The sequence below is a fragment of the Bufo gargarizans genome, chromosome 7 (assembly GCF_014858855.1).
Source record: "Bufo gargarizans isolate SCDJY-AF-19 chromosome 7, ASM1485885v1, whole genome shotgun sequence".
Classification (NCBI taxonomy): Eukaryota; Metazoa; Chordata; class Amphibia; order Anura; family Bufonidae; genus Bufo; species Bufo gargarizans.
Window position 1 is genome coordinate 60,174,609 of NC_058086.1, and position 27,401 is coordinate 60,202,009.

At 41.8% G+C, this 27,401-nt stretch overlaps 1 protein-coding gene across 1 annotated transcript in view; it reads right to left on the minus strand.

Annotated features, from left to right (window-relative positions):
* Positions 1–27,401, minus strand: part of LOC122944156 (protein transport protein Sec16B-like) — a 138,634-nt gene that overhangs the window by 93,230 nt on the left and 18,003 nt on the right. Inside the window, exons 6-9 of the mRNA XM_044302386.1 lie at positions 15,944–16,055; positions 9,447–9,552; positions 6,815–6,952; positions 2,422–2,535 (exon numbers count right to left, since the gene is read on the minus strand). Of these exons, the coding sequence (XP_044158321.1) occupies positions 2,422–2,535; positions 6,815–6,952; positions 9,447–9,552; positions 15,944–16,055 (470 nt within the window). The remainder of the gene's footprint in view (positions 1–2,421; positions 2,536–6,814; positions 6,953–9,446; positions 9,553–15,943; positions 16,056–27,401) is intronic.

Genomic DNA, 27,401 nt, shown 5'->3' on the forward strand with positions numbered 1-27,401 from the left:
GGTTTTATGTTGGAGATGGCAAGAAGACAGCTGAAGGCTACACTATAACCAGCGTCGGACTGAAATCCCTTAGGAACACCAAAGGAAATCATGCCCACCGCCTGTGTATATAGGACCTTAAGGTCCCTGTTTTATTAATGGTCCATTATTGTCAGAGCTAGGCCCACCAGAGGATCCCCTAGTACTCAGGTGGACCAGTCTGACCCTGATTATAATTGTCAAAGGAATCCTGATGGAACAGAAGACAACACCAAAAGTATGGTTTGTTATTTACTATGATGTAATATTGCAATGAATGATGTTTGTTATGTTGTCTGTTGTTTTGATGGAAGAAAAACTGTTGCATACAGTGCTTTCCTTCCAGTCAAATTAGGCAGAAAATGTAACCCAGTAACATACAGTAAGGCTGAAAAAGTACACACGGTACATTCATCCAGTTCATCCTACAAAGCTGATCAAGAAAAAGGCAAAAGACCCATAAGGTAGAAGCCAATTTGGCAACCAGAACAACTCACTGTATCAATGGCCCTTCTCCAGAAATCCAGTAATTATAAATATAGGACACCCCAGAAATGCCTCCAGACCCCTCTTGAACTCTTTTAATGAGTTCACCATCACAACCTTCTCTGGAAGAGAGTTCCATCTCATAGTCTCAAAAAGCACCATGCCAGCTGTTAACCCCTTTAAGAGTTTATGCCACAAAAAACTATTCAAAAATTTTCAAATTGGCACCTAGATCAGAATTCTTTTAAAAAAAATTCATATAGCCCGTGAGCTATTCAACAAAATCTGTATGTATAGTGGCACCTGCTGTTCGCTCTTTTTCTTATTTCTCTGTCCACCTAAGGTGAACACACATGCCAAGTTTAAATCTTCCACTTCCACCACGTGTATCTAATGCTAGAAGCTGTGAAAGTTACAGAAAGGACATACCCTTGAGAAAGGACGTGTCCCCTAAGCTGTGATAGGGAGAGAGATACGGCAGAAAGGGCATGACCCCTTGAGCTGTGATATGGAGAGAGCTGCAATTGGAGTAATGAATGTGGAGATCTCTGGATACATGTGAGGTACAGGGCTGGTTCTAGCTTTGTTAGAAAGAGATTGTCATGTACTGTAGGATGTCCCTTTGTTATAGATAAGGTTCTGGGTATATATAGATCATGTGAGACAGCTTCGTATTGGCAGTTGACAAATTTATACATAATTATTAGACCTTTCCTAATTTTGATAATATTTCAGGGTACTGTAGTCCACCCATTCCATGTATTACTTTAGTTGGCCACCTGTGTCTCCAATTGTGGCCTCATTAGTCATTTGCAGGTTTTTGCCATGTACATTTATGCCCCTTTTAATGTAACTGAAGCTCCAACGTAAATGTGAACAGAGGCCTAGATTTAGCAATCCTAAAAATTGTGTAATCTTAGAGTCTCATTAGACCTGCATCAGATTTATCACATGGGCTCATAAATCTGATGCAGGGATAGACATTTTTCTATGAAAAGATTTTTACGGCAACATTGTGGCACAATTCTAAATGGCACATCTTAGGCCCTACCCCTTACCAACAAAACCCCCGCTCTATTTCTAATAAGCCCCACACCCTTGAGTTGAGCCTGCCGTAAAAAAGTGTAGAAACTCTAGATAAGCAAATTTGCACCACTTTTTGGACAGTTTTTTGCTGCACACACAGTAGTAAATCTGGGCCAGAGTCCTAAGGCCTCCATACACATTACTGTATGGCAAGTTCTGCTGACAGTCTAGTGCAGTGATGGCGAACCTATGGCACGGGTGCCAGAGGCGGCACTCAAAGCCCTCTCTGTGGGCACCCTGGAAAAAGTCTATGCTTTAGACTTTTCTGTCATTCATCAGCAAGAGGATGGACTATGAACAGCACAGGCAGCATATTGAATATAGGCAGGCTATTATGGCTAAATGATAAAGACATGGAAGATATACTATATTGGACTGTAGTATTCAGTTTAAATTGCCACACTGGCACTTTGCAATAAATCAGTGGGTTTTGGGTTGCAGTTTGGGCACTCAGTCTCTAAAAGGTTCACCATCACTGGTCTAGTGTGTGTGGGAATCTCCCAACTCTTCCTCCATTCTTTTGTTCTCCAAGGAGATAAGCCACATCTATAAGTGTCCGGCAGTGGCTTTCTCCATTCTTCAGTCAAAACAAACTTGTATGGGTATGATGGAGTTGGGAGTCGCAAGCGATAGCTGTTGGCCAAATAAATATTTGGCCAACAACTACTGAATGTGTATGGCCAGCTTTAGACATACCTATAATCCAGGCTATTCTTCAAACCAGTAAGATAACAGAAGATATGACTGGAGGCTGTACAGCTAGGCATCATTTCCTTTTAAAAATGTATTCACATTTATATCATAACTTGAACCTTTTTTCCCATAGTTTACCTGTAGCTGCAAGAAAAGAGAACGGAGCTGGACAAGCCAAGTTGGTTCTTGGTTCTGCTCTGGTTCAGGCTGTTCGAGGATCTGAGGATCTGAGTATTTCAAGCGTTCTGACAACTGAAATCATAAAATACACTGAAGTGAGAATACATATTAAGAGCTATGAATCTGTGGACTTTTTGATCCAAAAACTAAACCAGAATGGAGATTGTCATAATATGCAATATCCAACAGCTGAATATAAGATGCAATGTTCATAATGGTCAAATTTGGATAAAATGCTCAAAATTGGATGACTCTTAGCAAAGTTGTTATCTGCTTATGACAATCCTTTCTCTAAAAATTAGCTGATCACCGGGACCCTCAGCATTCACCTGTAGTCTTCAGGGGAATCTGGCAAGAAGTGTTCAGTTTCCCCACAGTGCTACTACAGGGGAAAGTAAGCATTACATGGTGCCCACTGAAATCAATGGGCTGACCTTCAAAGAGCAGAAGTGCTGGGTCCTCCACTCTTTGTCACTGCTCTCCACTCTATCCTATATATGACGAGTTTTCAAAACTAGATAACCCTTTGAAGAAGCCCACAAACATGTATTAGCTATATACTGGATTTACTAGCAATGAATATACCCATTTGATTTGGCATAAATACCGCAGATATTCTGCCATGTGCTGTTCTTGTGCAGCTATCTATTAGAGGCCTAGACACATATATAGGTACACGTGTGCAGTTTTAAAAATGTCACCTGAAAGTCAAGCATACTATCAGTCGTAGAAAAAAATCCTTAAATAATTACAGCTTACATTTTTCTGCTAAAGTACCGCTCTTTCGAGTCTCATTCAGGTCATAAATAAGTTACGAGAATAAGGAGACTTTTGGAACTGTCCTCATTTGATGTGTCACATTTGTAAATTTTAATGTCCTTCTTACATTCATATCACAGCTCCTTTTTTCACAAAGTGAGCTAGGTCACTGCAAAAACATCCCGTTGTATGTATGGCCTGATAAAGAAATACTTGAACCTATGTCCATCTTTCATACCGAGAATATCACCTAGAATTTGCAATATTCATTGCTTGCACTGCCACAAAAAATATTTTTTGCAATGTGAATTAATTTCTCAGATTCCCCCTTTAGTCTTAATTTGGCGGATGCATGATTTAGATACCCGGTTTTGACCAGCTGCTAAATAGAATGGTAAAGGGTGCTGCCACCGTAGAAGCTGACTAGACTTATCAAAATCTATAATTTATATCTAAACCTGTACCATGCTGATGTATGGCAGTTGGCCACCAAAGACATCAGACTAGTTTTGTCTATTGTGTCACCAGTTTTATGCAACTCTATCTGAGGGAAGTTGTTACAGAATGTGGATGTGGAACCGCTGTGTCAATTGAATAGATTTGACTTGGAGCTACTCTCAAGGGGGTTATCCTGGAAGTCTCCTGTACAGGCAGTTCGACTTTGCTGCAGGGGAACCACCACTCTTCTACCTCTTGGAATAGTCTCTGCTTGGTTGACAGCTGTCCCACTGGGGTTCAAACAATGGTGCAGAGCACCAAGGGATCAGGCAGAATGTAGTCAGGGATAGGCCAAGGTCAGGGCAGGCACAGTTTGTGAAATCAAGAAAACAGTCCAAGTTCAGAGCAGGCAGCAAACGGTCAATACAGTGATCAGGCACAGGTCAGGTCTGGCAACAGATTCAGAATCCAGGAAACAAGCAAACAGAGGTAAATACAGAGGCAGAAAACAAACTATAGCACAATTTAGCAGAAACTGGCATATTAAGAACCTTATTACTCAGACACCCTCCTACTGGGAAAGGTGCCTTAGGTATCCCAAGGTGACAGCCGTAGGCTGGTGAAGGTTATGAGGCATTCGCACTGGCCCTCTAAGAGCTGTAGGGAATACGTGTGCATGCCCTAAGGGGTGAGTGAGAAAGGTCTGGCTGGCAAGCAGCTGGCATGAAGGGATAAAGCTAACCCGGCAGCCGGACCTGCCAAGATAGCACAGAGATGAAGAGATAGGTCTGTGATGCCGGGACCTAGGACATCGGATAGGATAAGCAAGACATCGGCAGCCCCACAACAGCAGCATATACTAGTGTCAGAGACCCTTCAAACTCAAGGTCACTTTATGCCAGTTGCTTTCTTAAAATACTTGGTGAGCAGATCCAGCAGGTCCCTAGCGCTTAAGTCTGTTCAATGCACAAGCTCAGGAGTCTTCATATTCATGCGCTTCCAGGTACCCCACACTCCTGCCACTAATTTACAGTTTTCTCCCTATGCATAGGGATATTCCTCCACGGGAGTCTTCCACTTCTTACCAATGATCTTAAGTACCTCCAGTGATGGAAGTAGGTGCCAGAACTACACAGCTCCGTCCACTTGGTTACTGCAGTGCCATTCACATTGATGGGAGCACTGCTACAGTAACCATCAACGTCCACTACACAATGAACAGAGTTGTGTAGCTACAGTGGTGACTTCCAACTTTGGAGCTACTATAGAACAGTTCATCTGTAGGAGTGCGGGATGTCAGACGCCTGGTGATCTGATATTGATAACCTATGTGATTTCCATAGACTATGGACTTCATGCATCATAATCTATAGTATAAGGTCTTTTTGTATCTGGGGCAGATTAAGAGTGATCTGGGCACCTGGGCATTAAAAGTCATGGGTAAGTAACAGCTACAAGGTTAGACTGAGTCGGGACATGTCACATTGGCAAAGGCAATGGTAATGTTCAACTGTTCTCTTATTCATTTATTTCCAAGAGGTAATACAGAGGAACGGGACAATGCAGAATTCTGAGAAAAGATGTTACAGAACTTTTATTTTATGGGAATACAAAGAGATGTCAGCTGACAGGTCTTCTTTAACCCTTTATGGATCTCTGCCATACATGTACGGGAGCAGTCCAGCCTTTAAGGAGTCACATAGGATAACAAACAAAAAGTTAAAAAAAAAAAGGTAAAAAAAGTTTTACTAAATAATAAAAAAAATATAAAAAAATCGAATCACCCCCCTTTCCTTAGAAGAAAAAAATAAACAGTAAAAAAAATTAAACATCATCGGCTGTGGTGGCCAAAGATTCCCGTACTATTGAAATATAAAAATATTTCTCATGCCGTGAATAGTGTAACGTTAAAAAATAAAAATGGCCGATTTGCCATCTTTTCATTATTTCCCCTTCCCCCATTTTTTTTTTTAAATGATATCAATAAAAACTACAGATTGTCCCATGTCACACAAAAAAATGAGCCCTCACACAGTTCCATAGACATAACCATAAAAAAGTTATGGGGGTCAGAATATAGCGATATAAAGAAAATGTTTATTTTTTCCAAAGTTTTTTTTTTTTTTTTTTTTTAGTATTACAACACAAGAAAAACGATATGAATGTGTTATCGTTGTAATCATACTGACCAATCGAATGAAGGGCACAGGTCAGTTTTACTGAATAGGGAACACCGTAACAAAACCCAGAAAACTCTGGTGGAATTGAGTTTCTTTTCCAATTTTACCTCATTTGGATTGTTTTTTCCAGCTTCCCACTACATTGTATGCAATATTAAATGGTGCCCCCATGGTGCCTTTAAAAAGTACAACTTGTCCCGCAAAAAAACAAGCCCTTATATGCCCATGTGAATGGAAAAATAAAAACTTTATGGTTCTGGGAGGGCAGGGAGTGTAAAAAGACAAAAAAGGAATATCACAAGGTCCTGAAGGGGTTAACGGAGCTTTTATTGTGCAATGTTTTATGTAAATGCAGGCATCAGTAATGCACAATTTTTACCCACAATGTTGCAGAGGCATCTTTAATGTAACATGATCGGCAATGAAAGTCTATGTGATTTCATTGCAATTTGCATGTGAAAAGGTGCACAATTCTGCTCTTAAACAATGCAAGATTTTCCCCGTCTCCAGTAAATGTGATAATAATGCAATGTGCACGGTTTAAGGGCATGAAGAGAAATACACCCTGGAGACCCGAAGCTATCATTTACCATTTTTAAGCAAAAATGCCGGCTCTTCTGCTTGAAGCATTAAACACATTTCACTGCAGGCCATTCGAGCAGAGAAGTCATTAATGATTAATGTTTATTCCCAGAAGTTTTATGTCAACAGGGAAATGGCAGGATTCCTGCGAAACTGTGCATACAGCTTCTCTCTGAAATAATGTTTAGCTTTAAATGCATTGCATTTTATTATATACCGGGAGAAAAACAGATGGGACGTTTTGTACAGTTAACTCCCATTGACAGCAGTGGAAATAAAGAAAAAAAACTGCCATATCAGCTGTTCTGCTCATATAGAAAAAGGGCTATAATCTCCTGAGCCATACTGCCTGTGCTTAGATATCTTAGGACGTGTGTGAAGGCTTAAGTCACCTTGATTAACTCTGATATCAACACCAATGATCCAGAGTTGGAGAGGAGGATGGCGGAGGCGATGCACTCACAATAATGCAGGGCAACAGACGTCAAACCATAATCCGATAGCCGAGCGGCCAACACAAACTTGTAGACCTGAAACATGCAAAATAAAAAGCATTAACCACAAATCCGATGCTAACTATGGAAATGTTCTCCAAACGGCTAGTCGTGATGATGTTCTCCATAGAGTAATGTAAGAAGAAACATTGAGAGCAATTTCAAGAACTTATGAAGTTTTGGAGTTAACTTGATCAGTGTAAAAAAACTTCAGTAGATTTTAAACTGTACCCATTTCTTAGTCTTTTCCTACCTAGATCGAAAACGCTTTGCAAAATAATAAAATCATACTTGTTAGGCAGCAGAACTTAGCCAAAGAGTTTAATGTAAAGATTTTGGATGTCTCCAGACGCCACTAGGGGGAGCTCACTGGATATGAATTTATTCATACAGATTTCATTATAAGTCAAAATGACATGCATCTATTAAAAGGTCCAAATTACCCCCTATCAGTAGCTGCAGGCAGAATGAATATTGGCCTTTACAGACAGTGCTTTTGTATTTGTTATTTTTTGTATTCTTTATTTATCAATTTACATACAAAAATACAAGATAACCATATACATCATCTCATTGCAAATATTTTCCCCCTACCCTAAAACCTCCCATCCACCCTACCTCTTGCCCTCTATCCCTATATGAGCGCAAGTAGGAGTAGAGGAAAAAGATGAAAAAAAAATTATCTTACTCTCTTCTTTTCCTTTGCCATTTCCTTTCCTCCCTCCACTTTCTCCTCCTCCTCCCTTATTTGTTATTTTTACATTTAAATATTGTAACTCAATGCCTTTAACACATGGAATATTAGTAATGGTTACAATTATACAAAAATATCAACCCCAAAATAGAAAAGCATAAATGAGGAGATTTGGGATGTCTGCAGCCACCACTAGGGGGAGCTCACTGGACATGAATTTATACATACATATCTCATTATAAGTTAAAAATACATGCATTGAAAGCTCCTAAACACCCTTTATCAATAGATGCAGGCAAATAGAATTTTATCATTTACAGATGACTCTTTTGTATTCGTTATATTTTTGCATTTAAATATTGTGACTTTGATGTCTTGAATACATAGAACATTCTAAATGGTTACAACTATAACAATGTCAATCCAAAAATAGGAAAGCATTTATATTACAGAAAAACAAGCATATAACTAATACAGATAAAGCAATTACTTGTGTAATTGAAGTCAGAAAAACAAGCAGGTAATAGAGATAAAGCAGGGCAGAAAGAGCTGCTGGAAGCTATAAATCACTTTCTATATACTGTAGAGATAGGAGGGCTTCAGTCCTGTACAGTACACCCAGGTAGATATCAGTATAGTACATATAGTGAGTGGCATTTTACAGGCAGGCAAATAGAAACATAGTACATGTGGCATAGGTAGCAGTACAGTACAAGCAGTGGATAGTATAGTACAGTACAAGCAGTGGATAGTGTAGTACAAATAGTACAGGTAGAGAGCAGTACAGTACATGTAGTGGGTAGTTCAGTACAAGTAGTACAGGTAGAGTGCAATATAAGTGCATGTAGTACAGGTAGAGATCAGTACACTACAAATAATATAGGTAGATAAAAGTACAGAACAGTAGTATAATACAGATAGATAGCAGCACAATAAATGTGGTACAGGTAGAGAGCAGGACAATATATGTAGTAGGTAGTACAGAACAGGTAATACAGGAAATGAGCAGTGCAGGTAATACAGGAAAAGAGCAGTACGTTGCAAGTACCGTACTACAGGTAGAAAGCAGTAGATTATATGTAGTACAGTTAGAGAGCAGTACAGGTGATACAGGAAAAGAGCAGTGCAGGTATTACAGGCACACAGCAATACAGTGCCGGTAGTACAGGTAGATTGCATTACAGTACACGGAAAACAGGCAGATAGCAGTACAGTATATGTGGTGGGTTGTACAGTACAGGTAGTACAGGTACATAGCAGTACATTGGAGGTAGTACAGGTAGAGGGAAGTTAAGTACATGTAGTGAGTAGTACAGTACAGGTAGTAGAGGTAGATAGCAGTACAGAGGAGGAAGTACAGGTAGTAGAGGTAGATAGCAGTACAGTGCATGTAGAACAAGTAGGGAGCAGTACAAATAATACAGGTAGATAACAGTATAGAACAGTAATAAAATAGAGACACATAGCAGTACAGCACATGTAGTACAGGTAGAGAGCAGTACAGTGTATGTGGTGAGTAGTTTACTGACATATATGCCCGGCAGATTCCAGCTCTCTCCTCATTAATACACTGGCTTCATAAACTAAGTGGTCAGTGTATACTTTCAGGGCCCCCATGACACATTTTTGTTTCATTTTGGCTACTAGTAGAACAAACTGGTAGCTGTAATATCTTGCCCTTACTGTACATAATCCAGAATTATGCTGACAAATCTGCTTTAAATGAGATTAAATCAGATATTTTTAACAAACACAGTGACTAGTATTGAAATCCCTACCAATCCCTACAAGCAAAGGGGATCTTCATTGTTATGAGGGTTTAATGGTAATGGTTACCTGGAATGAAGGGATAAAATGACTGATCTTCCCCAAACTTTGGCAATATTCCAGGATTTCAGTGCGCTGGATGTTCGCCGTGCTGGCAAACTTCCTAAACTTCTGGCTGAAAGAAAGCAGCCAAAGATGGTTATCACACAGATGTACAGAGGGGATGGCAGAGGCAGAGGACATTGAATGGGACACAAAGAATCCAAGAAGACAATAAATAAGAACCTTCAGAAAATACAAATATGACATAAAGATTGTATAATATTACTTCAGACAGAAGAAATCTATAGAAAGACATTGCCCTCCAGTGGCAAAACTGATGCATACTAGGTGAACATTTTTCATACAGGTTTTTGTTATTTTTCCAAAAATTGAAAAAAAAAAAGTATTTATATGGTGGCAATATTTAGAATAAGCTGCAAATGCATAGTTTGGTTCTACCCCTCTATCCTAAAAGCCAAGTTAAAGATCCAAACATCGCTTTTATTTGGCACCTCAGCAAAACAAACATAATACAAAACAAACACCTGTCCGGATGGGCTCTAACTAAACATATGGTAGAATCCCTGACCCACCTATAGAGTGCTGATCAGACACAGTGTCAGGTCCGGCTTTCTCAGCCAAGCACATACCAGCCCCCCAGTCAGTCCAGGCTTTGTCCCAGCCTCGTGGTTTCTCAACCTAGCCTGGCTGGAACCACACACCCAGAGCCTCACCCGGCCCCCGACTGACAGTCTGGGATGGGCTTTTACTCCCCAGTAATGATCCCAGGTGATTACACCTGGGGATCCCTCATGCTAGGGAAAACCTGCCCTGGAATGGGAGGCGTGGATTGTCAGCTCCCTCTACCAACCTAGCTCCCATTCCAAGTAAAATTCAGCCCATAAATACTAAACAAAATAGCTCCAGCAACTATGCTTCACTGAAGACAGCACCACTCTGGAACTTTACTTATCTCACCCAGTTGAGGAACCTCGGTGAGATATACCCCTCCTCCGGGATCCTTATTCACTTTAGCGTTCACATCACCACAGGGAGTTACAAGAATAGCGGAGTGAGTGTGTATGCTAGGAGTTGTAGTTTTACAGCAGCTGGAGGTTACCGTTATAGAATATGGCCTGAAACAGAGTAGGTCCTCTCTACGAAGAATGGTCCAACAGAGAACAATCAAACATGGGTCTTCCGCTTGTATTTGTTTGGCCATTTTCAATCTTCCAGATCCTTGTCAAAGACGCACAACATTATCTTAATGAATTTGTATGATTAATAATTGAGCTACCGTAGGTGCCAATGAACGATTTCACGTCATAAGGTCAATTTGAACACAATCTAACACGTAGAAGCGAGAGGATCGATTACAGGATGGAGCAGCTCAACAATGGAAAAGCCATATGGAATCAGTGCCTTTTATAATATATGCAGTAGGCAAAGTAAATGTGTCTGCAGGTATAAAAGCTTTCAAGAACGCGTAAAGCCGTTGTCCCATCAGAAAAGTCCCTGTTCGTATGCCTGTAAAAGACCCTTGGATGTCATAGAGGAGGGTCCCCCTGTTCAGGAGGGTCTCTGTAAACGTGGTCATACAGTAAATGGATGGTTGAACAAACATCTGGTGAATGACTGTTAGCTAACGCAGCCATACGCAATTTCAAGGGGTTTTCCAGGAGTACAATATTGATGACCTACATATCCTCAAGATAAGTCACCAATAGAGATTAACGATTTAACTTTGGATGGTACATCCGAAGTCGATTCACTAAAAACTTTGTTGTAATACCGTACAGAGATCTGGCTCCATATAGTATTAGAATGTATTGGCTCCAATGAGCCGAAGTTATTACTTGGCGAAGTTGCGAGAGACTTCGTGTAGTAACTTCAGGAATGAAATATTACTGTAAAAATCAGTACTGTACTTAATTTTCAATGGCACAGTGCTGCCAAAATAAATAAAAACTGCCAAAAAAGTGCCCTTTTAAAAAGGCCTCAGCCAACCTGTAAAAATGTTTTTCCAAATGTAAAGGGGTTTTGCCCCATTTCACAGGTTGGGGAAGTTGCCGTTCAGGGGATCCAGGTGAAGAGTCAATGGAGAGGTGGCCATGCATCGTGGGATTTCTTTCCATTTAAAGGGTTTGTCCCACGAAGAACATTCAGCAGTTTTCAAACCAACACCTGGATCTGAATACTTATGCAATTGCATGTAATTAAAAATGTAGTATAGCCACTGAGTTATTTAATAAAATCTATCTGTATAGCACCACCTGCTGTTTGTTCTTTTTCCTATTTCTCTGGCCACCTCACCGAGGTGGACACACATGCTCAAGTCGATCCTTCAACTGCCTTCTGAGCTGTGATAGGGAGAGAGCTGTAGCAGAAAGGACATACCCCCTGAGCTGTCAGCGTGATATAAATCTAGCAGAGCAATGAATGGGAAGATCTCTAGATCCATGTGAGGTACAGGGCTGGTTCTAGATTTGTTAGAAAGGCACTGTCATGTACTACATTATGTCTGATTTTCATTTTTACATTAATTATGGCATAACTCCTTTAAAGGGGTTGGCCACTACATAAGTACTTTACACAACATTGTAAGAGTCAGGTAAAAATGAGTTTCCAAATATATTTTATTTAAATAAATCTGTCTGCTAATCTTTTTATAGTAAGCCACGCCCCCAGAGGCCCGCTCTGCCGTGCAGCCAATTCGTCCATGGCTGCACGCGACATGGAGGAACTTTAGAGAAAGCTCGTCCATGCCTATAGTGTAATCGCACATGCCGGGAGCAGGGAGCGCGCCAGTGGCAGGGGCAGACTGGACATCCGCTGCTCTGGACATCCGCTGCTCTTAGCCAGATGAGAAAAGCAGCGCATGTCCAGTCTGCCCCTGCCACTGGCGCGCTCCCTGCTCCGACTCTGCTTGTTCTAGGTTCACATCTGACACAAAATGTGTTTTTTTTCTAAAAGGAGCAGAAAAATTGAATCGCTGGATCTCGTATGATGTATATGGGCATATCTACCAAGGGTGGCAGGCCTATCAGCTGCTATGGGGCTCCAATAATTAAGGGGGGCCCATCTGTAGTACCCCAGACCTGGAGGCCCTACAATTGTAAATAGTTTTGTATTATAATGTTATGTGTTTTATTGTATGCATGTGGCCGTTGTCTACGGTTAATTATATGGATGGCAAGGAACAGGGCTATCCTCCCTGTTCCTCTCCTCTTGGTAGGAGTGGGCTGGTCCTGCTTCCTGCCAGGGGAGGAGAGTTCCTGTTTAGAGACAGAGTGGAGAGGACGCACAAGCCAGAGCTCCTGCTCTTGTCAAAGATTCTCCAGAGATCTACTTATTCTCCTGCCTCAACTGAAGTCTTCAGATGTTAGACAGCAGAGTGACTGCTGCAGGATCCATTAAAGACACTGCTGCAAGGTGAGGGCTTACCGTCAAGACACCCATCACCCAGAATGTTACTAGGCCATTACGACCTAAGTACTTGCCTCCATCCAACCTGCCTCCATAATCCTTACTGGTGCCAGGGAGGATTTGCTACTGAATAAATATAATGTTCAATGTTGCACTAAGTAAAAAGACTGTTACATTCAATTCTGGCCTCATTCTTCAATACTACATTTACACTGCACCAATCCGCAGGGAGCAATCTCCTAAAGGAGTACTTTGTGACACAAAACATCATCAGGGCCACTACAACTCCCATCCTCTGCAGTGCCTCCTTCGGGACTCGCTGCACATTGTCTGTCAGACAAATATGCAGTTAGTGATGTATATAAACCAAGAAAGAATACATTTCTTTTTGCACAAATATGAGAAGCTTATGATTATGTTGGTTTTCCTAATGCACAGGGATAAAGCACACAGTGATGTCACAATGGTTATAGCTGTAATGTTCACAATGATGCCACTGTACAGCAATAAGGTTCACAGTGATCTCACAATAGTATGATAATAGGCATGGTGATGTGCAGAAGTGAATCATGTTCAGTGACATCAATGGCTGGCCCTTTGATCAAAGGTCTGGTGAGCCAAGGTCTGTAGCAGAGTATCTCCTTCTCAGCGTCTTTTCCTGGTCACTAATGCAGTCTGGCAGAGTCTCTTCTACTAAACACTGCAGATAACTAGGGTCTCTAACTGCTCGAACTGTATATACAGCTTCTAGCTGAACTACAGACCAGCCTAACAAGCAACATCTTTTTAAATTTCAGTCTGCCGTAGAGTTGTAGAGAGCTTTAATAAAAGTCTATGGGAATGACTAAGCAGTTTTGCCAGACATAAACAAGTCTTCAGATGTAAACAAAAGTGCTAAACCAGACAGTCAAAAGGTCAGCGTGTCTGGTTTCTTCCCTCCAAAACTTTGCATAGTCCCTTATAATAACTGTGGAAGATTTTTAACTTGTCAGTGCATAGATAGAAAGTCCTAAAGTCTTTCAGTATTAGCTGGCTGTACATTAATCCTTTCCACAGTTCAATGCAGCTGGAGTGTAATAACAGTGCAAATGAACAGGATATATTACAATTAAGATATAAGATATAACCCTGTACTAAAGTAGAGAGTTGATGGCTTTGCATAGTAGCAATAGAGGCAAATGTCCAAAGTACTCTTGCTCCAAGGCACTTCACATACTCATCATAACGGAACAGATGCATCCTGATGTGCAAAATCAAAACAGATCTGCCCGATCTCATTACCGGAATTAACAACGCAAGTGTGAAAGTAGGCTTAGCTGACCATATGTGGCCATGGTCAGATGCCGCCCCCCCCCCCACCCCCACCCCCACCGCCTTCCGTGGCAACCAGTGGAAGAGGAGTTTGCATCGGTGCTGCTATGATTGCATCGGTGCTGCTATGACTGCCTGAATGCATAGAGGAAAAGTCAAAAATGTATTTAGGTTTCGAAAAACATGGCTGCTTACATCCACAAACAGCACCACACCTGTCCATGGGTTGTGCCTGGTATCGCAGCTCAGCTCAATTGAAATAAATAGGACTGAGACACATAATCCAAGGCAGGTGTTGTAGGGCAATGTATCTGGCTGAAGTCCACCATGACAAAATCAGCCAATTCAGTTGCAGATCACCATCCAGAAATACTGCCGATTTGCTGCAGATTTCACTCTCTGCATTGAAAAGGGTGGAATCTGCAGCACATAGTCACAAACATGAATTGACATGTTGTGGATTTAAATTCCCCACTACATTTCAAGTAATGTGCAGATTCCAGTCCGGACGTTCTCCGCAGAGTGTGAATGACATTTTCAGGGAGCGGTTGGCCATGTGTGGGCAGGCAAAGCCCACTTGCAGCAACCATTGATCGCAGTCAAAAAGGTAAACTCCTGTTCCACTGGTTGCCACGGAAGGCGGTGGGGGTGGGGGTGGGGGGGGGTGGCGGCATCTGAGCATGGCCACATATGGTCAGCTAAGCCTACTTTCACACTTGTGTTGTTAATTCCGGTAATGAGATCGGGCAGATCTGTTTTGATTTTGCACATCAGGATGCATCTGTTCCGTTATGATGCTGTTGTGTTAAATCCAAATGGAAAAAGACGGATCTGTCACTAAATACATTGAAAGTCAGAGGGTGATGGATCCCAATTTTTTTTTAGGCTCCTAAAAAAAAAATGGATCCGTCACCATTGGCTTACATTGTTTTCAATGCCGGTTCATTTTATTTTTTCGTTTTTATGACCTGACACAAAATCCTTATCCTCAAGATAAGTCACCAATAGAGATTAACGATTTAACTTTGGATGGTACATCCGAAGTCGATTCACTAAAAACTTTGTTGTAATACCGTACAGAGATCTGGCTCCATATAGTATTAGAATGTATTGGCTCCAATGAGCCGAAGTTATTACTTGGCGAAGTTGCGAGAGACTTCGTGTAGTAACTTCAGGAATGAAATATTACTGTAAAAATCAGTACTGTACTTAATTTTCAATGGCACAGTGCTGCCAAAATGTCTGTACAAACAGCATATTCCTGTCAGAGTTTGGAGCGGGGAACCTAGTGGGAGCACGTCTGATCCCCTGGCTGTAATTTACAAACTCCAGAGCACATGTAAAGTGCATTTTTATAAATATATATACCCGTGTGTACAAATGTATATATGTGTGTATAAATGTATATATGTGTGTATAAATGTATATATGTGTGTGTATATATACATGTATATGTGTGTGCATATACATGTGTATATAAGTGTGTATATAGAAATATGGTGTGTGTGTGTGTGTATATATACAGACATTAGGAATCGCAATTGGTGAATGTTCTGTATCCAAGTGGTACTCAAAATGTATGTATGTTACTAAACATTGCCCAGATGGATATAGCTCTTGGGGACCAAATTCAAATAAAGAACAGTCAGGATGTGTTTGGGTTCTTCCAGTTCATCATTACTTAAAAACCCTATAGCCCCCCCCCCTTCCTTCCTTTACGTAGGTGAAGACAGACACAAGAACAGATAATGTCAGTTTTATTGTGCATTTTACAGTCGCACACTTACTTTTGATTGCTACCCAGCAAAACGAGGCGATCTGACTTCTCTGAGATCTTGCCAAGTGAGATGCCAGCTGTTAGATAGCAGCAGTGTCCCGCTTCTGTGAAACCTTTAAGAACTGAGTATGTAAAAAGGGTAAGACGTGGTATGCTTGATTAGAATATATTCATTTCACAGTTTATTTTTTTCAATTGTACTATTACAGAGAAAACTCATGTGTACAGCAGCACATGTTCATTTTTAACGTTTATTTAGTAGTTTACAAAAAGAATTACGATAATCTACACAAAGTGTGCTACTTCGGAGTTAAAGACCATATTATAAATTCCGGGTTGCATTCACAATTCTGAAAGCTTCAGAGCTGACATCTCCTATCATTCTTTGGTGTATTGCATTCTGGGAACTGTAATAATAAGAGTGGGTTCACATCAGCATTCGTAATTCCATTATACTGTTCCGTTATAAAGGAATATAATAGAACTTAAAGGGGTTCTCCCGGAATTAAAAAAATTAAATATTATTTTATAATAAATACCTTTCATTACTTAGAATGGCTTGTTTTGTCTAGGGAGCAATCATTAGGAGAAATAAAATGGGCACCGTCCTATCAGTACACACACCTGTCCTAATCACACAGCAGGACAAGTTACTTCACCACAATGAGCCATAGCGCTGCCTCATCCTCCTCTCTGCTCTGCCTGTCAGGAATCATGATCCTGAATACAGTTGAATCTCTGTGGGAATGGAGAAGATGAGGAGACATGAGAGGAGGGTGAAGTGTGGCTAATAAGCAGCAGCACTTGTTTACAATCTCCATTACCATAGCAACACATTACCACAGTCTGTCCTGTCCGTCTTCTCTGTACTTCATGTCTCCTCATGAACTAAATTCCCCAGAGATTCAGCTAAAGTTCTTATCATGTGTATTCAGGATCATAATCCCTGACAAGTAGAACAGAAAAGAAGGGTGAGGCAGTTCTTTACCTCAGTGTTGTAAAATAACTTAAAATAACTTGTCCTCCTGTGTGATTAGGACAGTTTTTGTGTGAACTGATAGGACTGTATATTGAACTGATATATACTGTATATTAACTGTATATTAATGAGTTTTACTTCAAATTTAGAGATTTTTTGAAGTTTTTGAAGTTGCAAAAAATTCACTCTCAACTCCAGTAGGAGGGTGGAGTAGGAAATCTGGAGTAGCTATTCTAGACAAAAGCGTTTAAGGATAAAGCAAATTTATCAAACATGCGATATTTAATAAATGTGGCAAAAAGTATGCCAATGCAGACAAAACTGACTTCAAATATTCCCCTCATGATAAATTCCCCTCAATGTATGGAACAACACAATACCCTACTGCATTCAAGGGGCTCAGCTAGGAAAGTTGGAGTAACCGTTGTTTCGAGTAATAAATACCAAGGTGATAAGAAACTGCCTCTTTTTCTACTTATCAGATTCCACTCCTTCGCTCCCCTCCTCTGAATTGATCACTCACTCTCAATTTACTGGTAAAATCAGTCTTCAGAGAGGCAGAGACTGATTACCACACCACTGAGGGATCAGGTCATAGCTGCTCTATAGAAAGGTCTATAGGAAGTCACAGCAGAAGTAGCGATCAGCTGTTGAGAAAGAGGGAGAAAGAGAGGCTCCGAAACACATGAAAGATGGTGGAGACAGGGTTAACTAAGCAGTCTGGTGAGTGGTGTAGTAGTCATCACCCTGCAGAGGATCAGCACAGCAGAACTTAGCAATCAGGAGACAAAGATGTGCAACAGAACTCAAACTTTACGTTCCCTGGAGGTTCAGCGCTTGGCAGTTTCTTAATACAGACAGAAACTGGATGCCAAATCCATGTGGTTAAACTTTTAATACGGTCTTCGTGAACACGCAGTAGAACCACAGCTGATACTTCTTCACAGCATGAGTACATTTTTTTAAATTTTTTTTAAATTTTTTTCAGCCAGTTCAACTGCAAAGGGGCCCAGTGGGGGAGGGAACCCATCCCAACACTAGTGCCCAGGCTGCACTGCAAAGCTGATGGGGGAGAGAGGTAAAATAGAGAGCTGGGGTGGAGTTTAGTGATGCAATGGGGCAGCACAGCAGGGGCCTACAGACATATTTTTGCCTGAGGCCCTAACAATGCCAAATCGACCCCTGGCTATGCCATAATCATCCAGCTGGGAATGCCCCTTTAAATCTAAGGCTTGTTTCACAGATCCGGCAGGCTGTTCTGGCCGTATGAAGCATATTTGCCAAATTGCAGACGAATCACCGCCAGTACCCATTATAGTGAAAGGGGCCAGATGGAATTCGGGCAGCGCACAATTGCGCCCAGTGGAGATGGATCCGGCAAGCTGTTCAGCCTGCCCGATCTGTTAAACAAGCCTAAGAATCGTTATTGAAGTGTGGGAGGAAAACATGGGCGCGCCAGAACACAATGACATGACAAACTCCATGTGTAATTTGCTTTGGGTAGAATATCTAGACCAGGGATGCCCAACCTGTGGCCCTCCAGCTATTGCAAAACTACAACTCCCAGCTTGCCCTCATAGCTGTAGGCTGTCCAGGCATGATGGAAGTTGTAGTTTTGCAACAGCTGGAGGGCTGCAGGTTGGGCATTCCTGATCTAGACCTAATAACATACCATGTATTCCATGCTAGAGAATAAAATAAGCCGTCAATAACTTGTTGAAATGCATTTAACACCTCATCTAAATGACCGCTACCATGGCAAAGAACACCACGAAAATTTAACTGAGCTATTTTACATAAAAGTTAGGCCGCAAAGAAGAGCACCAGGACAGAACTCTTGCAAATCACTAGCAAACAGATGCAAATTGATTCATAGATTAGATCAAAAGTGCTGCTAATGTATTTTGGTCCAAAATGCAGTCACGGAAATGCGTTTGCCTGTGTTATATACTTCTTTTTTTCCCTCCCTAGATGTGCTCTGAAAGCTAATTAATACTGTAAGGAAAAATAAATAGTCAGGTGGCTCCATGTCCCCAACTAACCTATAGACAATGCATATTCAATGCAGCAGCACCGGAGCTGATCTGCGTACAGTACACATTGTATACGGGCTGCTAATTATTCTCCAGGGGGATTGATATATTTTTCCAGGGGTCAGGTTCTTGCCTGCGGCACTTCTGATGTACATTTTCTGCTCAAAATGCAGGACAGTAAAAATAATAGATTTTTTGTTTAAAAAGGTCAGAGATTAACCCATTAGCATGAACATTCATTTTTTTCCATCACACAGAGAGAGGATACTCCAATGACATTAGAGATTTAATCAATCCAGGCGCAGGAAACAAGCGAGATAATACAAGTCATTCATTTTGTGCATTTAGTAAAAGAGAGAGATGCGGTCGCGGCAACCTGTGAGTCGCAACGCGACTGCTTTGACTTTCTGCAATGTAGCATAATGAAAGCGCGAACTTTGGTTGAACAACATCCAAGATTGCTGTGCAGCCACAGCCATAGCTCAGAAAAATCACAGGCAAGCTGCACCGACTTGCATTGCGGTCCATAAGGGCAGAGTAACATGCTACTTGCAACCAAAGATCCGACTGTGTCACATGCGCTGTACCAAGGCAAAATGGCAATTTTCATGTCATGCAATGCGTCACTGTGCAGCCCCAGCCTTACACTTACTCAGCATGTTATGTAGATTAAAGTGGCTGCTTATGAAGACAAGCTCTTTTCTTATGTTTTATTAGGGCATTTGGACATTATGGTGGGTCTCCAGCTTGGGACCTCCCCACCCCCCACCTTGAGTCGGACTGCAGAGCGGATTTGAGCGGGCAGCTCATGTTCTGGTTGGTTCAAGATGCCCTCGTATTAATGTATGGTCATTTATCTGCATGGCCAACATACTTAGCTGGATGCGACCTTTTAGTGATCAGCGAAGTATTGAAAAATTAGATTTGGGTGATTCACTGAATTTTACAAAAAAATTCGCTTTGTGGTGAATTACTTCATCATGAAGTGCATTTCTTTGTAATTAGTTGGGGCAATGACAGGGAGCGCTGCATTAAATTTTGTTTAAGATCTTCAATTAAGATGGCGACGGCCGGCTCTTTGCGCTCAACCTGATAAGGTGAGAATGATTTTTTTCAAGGAAAATCGATTCGCTACCACGAAATTCAGATCAAAGTCCACTTTGTAGATTTCGATTCGCTCAACACTGGTAGCTTCCTCTGGTGAGACTTTAAGGGGTATTTTGTTTTTTATTGTTTATTAATTTGTTTTATAATGGGAAATCATACAATTTTCTAATATACAAGTATTTAAATTCTGCATACATACAGTACCTTTCTTAACTATATTTAGAAGAATGGTATAGCCCATGTATCAGTCCTGTGAATGCATTCATGGCCTAACTGAAACATAGTATCAGTTATGTGACTCTCTTTATATACTGATATTCAGTAAGCAGTGTTACATGGCATACATGTGCTGGGTCAGCACACAGGACACATGTATGTCATAAGTAAATCAGAATCAGCTTTATTCGCCAAACACGACACAATCGATCGTGCCCGGAATTGGGTTAGGCACATGTACAGGCATAGTACTAGTGGTTGACAAGAGGCGGTGGGGAACACGGGGGGGGGGTAAGGTTCTGCAATGGGCACAGCAGGGGCGAGGGATTATGAGCGGGTGATGGGGCGTGGTGAGTTCAGCAGTCTGGCAGCTGTTGGGAAGAAAGTGTTCAGCCTCCTCAATGTCCTTGCAGGGATGGCCTGATACCTGCGGCCGGACTTTAGACGTCTGAAGAGATGATGGCCCGGATGGGAGTGGTCATTGGATATTTTCAGAGCCCTGGAGCGCAGTCTGTTGGAGAAGATAGAGTCAAGGGGTGGTAGTGGCAGTCGGGTAGTTCTCACCGCCGAGCTGATGACCCTTTGTAGTTTGCGCTTGTCACTGGCTGATGAGCCGGCATACCAAACCAGGAGAGACGAGCCCAGGACCGACTTGATTATGTAAATAGGACTTGTGGTGGATTCCTGATTTTTATTGTGGGTATTATTGAAGATACAACCTGCCTGTCCGTAGTGATTTGTAAAATGGCTGCCTGTCGCTATGTGATGTCATGTTGTTAATAAAGTTTAGTGTAAAAAAAAAAGAAGCACACACACATCTGCTTTTCCTTGTCCACCCAACAATACCGTATCAGTACCCTTCTGCTTCTGTTCCAAAGCTTCCTGGATGCCCCTCGTTTTTGAAGTGGTAAAAAAAAGTTTTTAAAAAAAGGTCCTCCCTTTAGTGAACCTCCTGTACTAAAAGGTGTGTCTTGGAAGAAGTGACCAATCAGCCAATCACTGGCCGTAATGGTGACCCACCTCAGCCAGTGATTAGTTGAGTGATCATTCCATGTGTATCAAGGGGGGTAAAGGAAGTAGAGACTCTTGGGGGACCAGGAAATGCTGGAACAGGAGCGGTGGGAGATCTCTAAGGTGACATAATGACTTGTTTTATTATTTTAAACAATTTTGAGACTTTTTCAAAAAAATCTAAGTTCCGTGAGGTCGGCATGTTGCCCCATCTTGTAGGAAAAAGCAGAATTTTTTTTATTCTCCAGAATCACTGCTGAAGAGCTGCGAGCAGTATCAGCCAACATAATCCGACGTGCCAAAAGATGCAGAGACATGAACGGAGATCACTTTAAGCATCTTTTGTGGGGAATAAAAAAACTAAAAAAACAATCCACTTGCTCATTCATCTTGTCATACTATTGCTGGAGGCGGGCTAGTTTTTCGTGGACCACTCTGTAGTAAAGGCAGGACAAATAGGCATTTTTTTTTGAAGTGGTGCTTTTTTCGCCCTTGAGGGGCATATTTTTAGGTCAATGGAGTTTTTATGAAACTGAAACACGATCTGGGTCTGACATTTTTTCCCCCATTGTCTGGTGTTTTTGTCCGATAGACCTCCTCCACTGGTTTTCTGATCTGCCTGAAATAAGGCAAGTGCTAATGTACGTTTACAATAGTGTTTTTGCATGGCGTTTTGAGCCATAAAATTTTCCTCCATACAGAAGATTTTTTAGGCTCTTGGCCCAGCAACCCTAGGTACGGGGCATGCACACAGCAGTGTAGTTTATGCGTATTTTCCACTCAAATTTTTGTGAGGTTTCTGCTTTGCTTCCACACCAAATCTGCACCTAATTCCGGATGTGTTACTTGTGGATTTTGAAGTGGATCTGCCCTAGATCTCAGCCTTTTGCATTGCATCGGGTGAAATCTGCACAATTGGCACGCTGCGGATTTCAAAATACACGCCACAGGTCAATTTCCACACCTTGTACATAAGATTGAGAAAATCTCATCTTTGCCAGTCCTGTATTCCACATGAAAATGTGCACGTAATAAGCACTGTGTGCATATGCTGTACCCTAAAGGAGCTCTTCAGCACAAAGACACTACAGTAAACTTCCCATATCTCAGCTTCTTCAAACCCCTGCCATAAGTTTGACATGGAAGTGGAGGATATTGGGGATTGGGATGTGATCTGTGCATGTCTATATGAAACAATGCAAAATTGTAGTTTAATCTAATGCATGATTTTCCTGGTCTGTTCCAAGCAAAAATGCAGCCTCTCTCTGACTACTAGGTTTTTATATATAACCCAGACATTTTTCACATTACATCTGTCATTTACAGTTTTCGGCATTTAGTTTCTATTGACATCCGCCCTCTCCATGTAGCATTGGATGGTATAGGCAGCTCCAGCTTTTGCACCATCGCTCACTGCGAAAAGTCCCTCACTAAATTTGGGACTAAGGAGTTCTAACTCGTAAACCCTACAACACCGAACAGCAACTTCTTGAAAGACTTCTCTTTTGATATTTTCAGTTCTCGTGTAAGGAAACTTCACATATAGCTTTTAAAAGTAAATTTTAATAGACTGTGCAGAACTGCTCTGATAACTCCTTGAACTTTCAGTCCTCCCAGATGCTTTAAAAACACCTCCAGTATGTGTATGAGGACATATTCAAAAACTATACAGACAAGCACAGTGCACAAGCTTCTTTGGTCTAATTGAACATTGACAGATTATATGACTCAGTTACAAATAAGATGGAAATATGCAGCAAACTAATGGGGAGTGCGCAGAGGAGGATGAAAGTGGTGCAGCATCCTGCTCCTAGAGTCACGTATACTGCAAAGTGCAAAAATATAAATTTCATGTCCTGTATACTAGATGGGGCTGGTGTCATCCTCTATATAAAAAGGGGTAAGGAAAATTCTAGAGTCAGCCTGAGTCTAAACCAGTTGATTTCAGCTAGTACAGCCTAGCCTAAGGCTAGAGAGAGGAATCACAAAAATGTGAGGCTGACAGGCAAGCTCTTCCTGGACCTGGAACCACCCAGGATAGAGTCATAACATCTCCAAAGCAGACCAGATGCAAGAGCGGTGTAGAGAAAGATCTGTAGAGGTGACTAGTCATACAAAGGACTTTATGGACTCTACGGGACCTGCGTTCAGGAGAAGCCTTCGGAGCCTGAGCACACACCACACAATTTGACTAACCTGTATATACCTCTACATCCAAGGTGAAAATGTGGATAAGTGACCTGTCAAAAAATGTAGCAGAAGAGTCTGCCTGCCAGGGAGGGGAACATCCGTATTGGTTGCAAGAGAATATTGCCTGAAGTAAAGTATTACACCTCACGTCTGAAAGCTAAAGTACAAATCAGTTAGAAAAGTGTGGAGTAAAGATTGCTTAAACCTTCTAAAGAGACACCTTTTTTTCCATCAATAGTTTTTTTATTTAATCTACAAAATGGTAAATATTTATCATAAGAGACACCTTTTTGACCAATGATTATCTGTGCAGCTGTGAGACCTGTAACATCTAATGGATATTGCATTTCTGTATAACATCAGTCAGTCCCTTACAAGTAAGACCTGTCCTACATTGTCTGCATTTGAATACTTCAGTAAAGAAACTGTTTGCTGCATGGCTGTCTCCTCATCATTGCTTTCTGCACATAATTTGAACTGCAAACAGAGACCCTGCCTTGCACCATAAAACCGTCCACATCAAAGGGAACCTCATCCGCCATCAGGAGGGAGAAGCCTGAAAACCGGATTGTGCCCTGAAGGGAAGAACTGCAGAGCTCTTCCTGTCACTGCACACCAGCCCAGGGAGCTTCAGAACCATGAGTACGACTACTGCTCTCATCCGGTCACCCACAATCTCTCGCTCCCCTGTGGTCCAGATGCTGCATTGGTAGTAATGGCCCGAAAGGTGGTACTCATAGGTCACAGTGGCAGTCTCCCCCTCTGGCTATTCCTGCAGGGCAAGCAGTTGGCAGGAGGGCACACCCTTTCTTCCCCCGGGCCACTCCCTGAAGTTGGGGCTCTTGCCTAGTGTTCGTTGTTGTGTTAACTGTTACTCTGGGTGCAGGACAAGAGAGCAGGTGTAATGACTGGTGAATGGTAGAGTCAGTAATCGGGCCAGTTGGTATCAATAAATAAGTCTCTCTTTATTAAAGTGCAGAATGGGAACAGTAGTACATCCGCCAGTTACAAAGCACAGTTCCAAAGTATGTAACATTGTGCAATAGTTCACCAACAGCAGCATATGGACAGTGACGATAATGGAAATTGTAGTTCTCCTTCTCTCTGTGTCTCTCTAAAGTCTCTCTGCAGAAAAACAGACATGCAAAGGGGTTCTTGTTGAATTTTTCTGCAGTTCCCGTAGCACAGCTAAAACTCAACTATACTGACTCTAACTAATCAGGAGGCAGACTCAGGTCCATCTCCTGGCAACCTAATACAGTAAGCCAAGCTGTTAACCATTAATTGTCCATACATTGCTATTAGGTACACAAACACAACAACTCACAACATTTTAAGGGATATTCCCAACTCAGACAACAGGGGCATATCGCTAGTATATGCCCCCATTGTCTGATAGGTGCAAGTCCCACCTCTGGGACCTGCACTTATGTCATAAACCGAGCCTCGTTGAAGTGAAAGGAAACAGTGGCCGCGCCAGCGCGGTGCACCCTCCTTATCTTTGCAGGCTCGGTTTACGAGATAAGTGCAGTTCCAAAGGTGGGACCTGCACCTATCAGACAATGGGGGCATATACTAGCGATATACCTCCATTGTCTGAGATGGGAATACCCCTTTACCTCAATAATATGATATTACAGCAATAAACCCTTTGAAATAACCCTATTGGGGTACTGCACATACACACAGTCATATATACATTGTATATATATTTTATATTTAGAAGGTTGACGGTACTTACAGTATCTCCTTCTGGCACTGACTTCTGATAATGGAACTACCCCTGAACAGATGATAGGAAGGGGTGTGGCATGTCAGATCTATACCAATCAGCTGATGGCCTATTCTTAGTAAAGGTTAGACGGCCCTTTAAATAGGAAGAAATGGACATACACTAAGGAGCCTTACACTTGTATGAACATCGTATTATGGCTGTGATCATGAGGTCTTATAGGGCAATTTAAAATAAAATGGAGGAGATTTTTTCAGACCCATGATAGACACTGTCACGAAACGGCCCTGAGCGCGCCGTCCAGCGGGCCACGTGACTAATAACTCAGACAATTTAAGAGACCATTTTCCTTCCTTTTATATTTCGGTTGTGCGTTTAAGTGTATGGACATCTTATTTCGTGCTAGATTTGGTTACTGGTGTTGTGTTTTTAAATGTATTCTCTTTTCCCTTTGTTGTAAGGATTGGAATGGCCTGGTTGAAATGCAATTGTATGCTAATTACTGTGTACCTCACCTCTCCAGGGGTGTGTAATCTGAGGTTGTAAGAAGGCCATCTGTATGCAAATCCGATGGTCTGATTCCAGCCTGGACATGTCTAGGGTTACATAAGGCTTGCAGTGTGTATATAAATGCATGTGTCCAAGACCCTAAATAAATTCAGTCAGTCCCTGTTTCAAGTCATACAGCAACGTCTGGTGAGTGATTCCAGGGCGCCACGCATTGTACCAAGAAGGCCGGGCCACTCGGCAGTCGGGCTGATCTCCACCGTGGGTGCCCCATCCCCTCCGCAGACGTCCGAGACATCACCAACCAGGGGGTCAGATAGGAGCAGGACCGCAGGCGGACATCCCATTCCGTCACAGACACCAATGTGCGGAACTGGGGATCTCCCTAGAGGACATGCCAGATGTTCGCATATTGGCAGATCTTTGGACTGAAGGGCAAAGAAATCCGGGTGAAGGTCCCTTCACCAATCTAAGGCCGCCATCTACTAAGTATCCACCGGTGAATGAAAATTCACCTATAGATATCTTCCTTGAAGTAGTCACCAGTGAACTGCGTCACCTGGAAAACAACGTGCCCCCTCATCATAACATCTCGGCACAAGAATTAGAAGGGCTACTGCTACTGAAGGACGATTCAATTGTGATAAAGCCCTCAGACAAGGTTGGAAATATAGTAGTCTTTGAAGTCCCACTATATTACTATGTGTGTAAACTTATTGGGAGACAAGGAATGTTATCATATTTTACAGGAGAAGAGAGCCTTACCAAAATCTTGAAGGAAGCCAAATCTCTACATCTGATTAATCAGGCTGAATTTGATTACTTACTTCCACGTCATCCGATCCTGGCCTGTTTTTACAGCTTACCGAAGATCCACAAAGGACATGACTCTCTGAGGGGAAGACTGATTGTGTCGGGCATAGGCAGCCTCACACAAAATATTAGCGTATATGTGGATACCATCTTACGCCCGTTTGTGATGGCTCTAGCATCCTATGTACGCAACACGATGGATGTCCTTCAGAGGGTTATTGGTATTGTCCTTGAGGATGATGTGCTATTAGGAAGTCTTGATGTAGAAGCGCTGTATACCGTAGCTCTATACCACATAACCAAGGGGTTCAAGCTATACATTACTTCCTTTAAGAAAACAAGTCCACTGAAAAAGCCACACTGAGTTTGTACTGACACTACTAGAGTTCATCTTACAACACACCGTGTTCATCTTTAATGGTAAAATCTTTCACCAGCTCAGGGGTGTCGCCATGGGGAGCCCATGTGCCCTGACATTTGTGAATTTCTACCTGGGCTGGGGGAAGAAAGAATGCGTTTTTGGTGAACATCTGGATGAATGGTCGTCATGTATCCAGCTGTGGCTGCGTTACATCGACGACATTCTGATCCTGTGGAAAGGTGAGGTGTCACAATTTGAGACTTTTTCAGACAACTGAACATTAATAATGTTGGGTTGACATTCACCTCCACAGTGGACCCTTGCCAGATTACATTCCTTGACTTACTTATTACTTAGCATACTGATGGGCATCTTATTACAAAGATGTACCGTAAGCTGACTGCGACCAATAATCTATTACAGTGGGGTAGCTGTCATCCGCTAGCATTATGCAGAGGTATACCTAAGGGACAATATCTTAGAGCTAGGAGGAATTGCTCAGAGTCATTGGACTTTAAA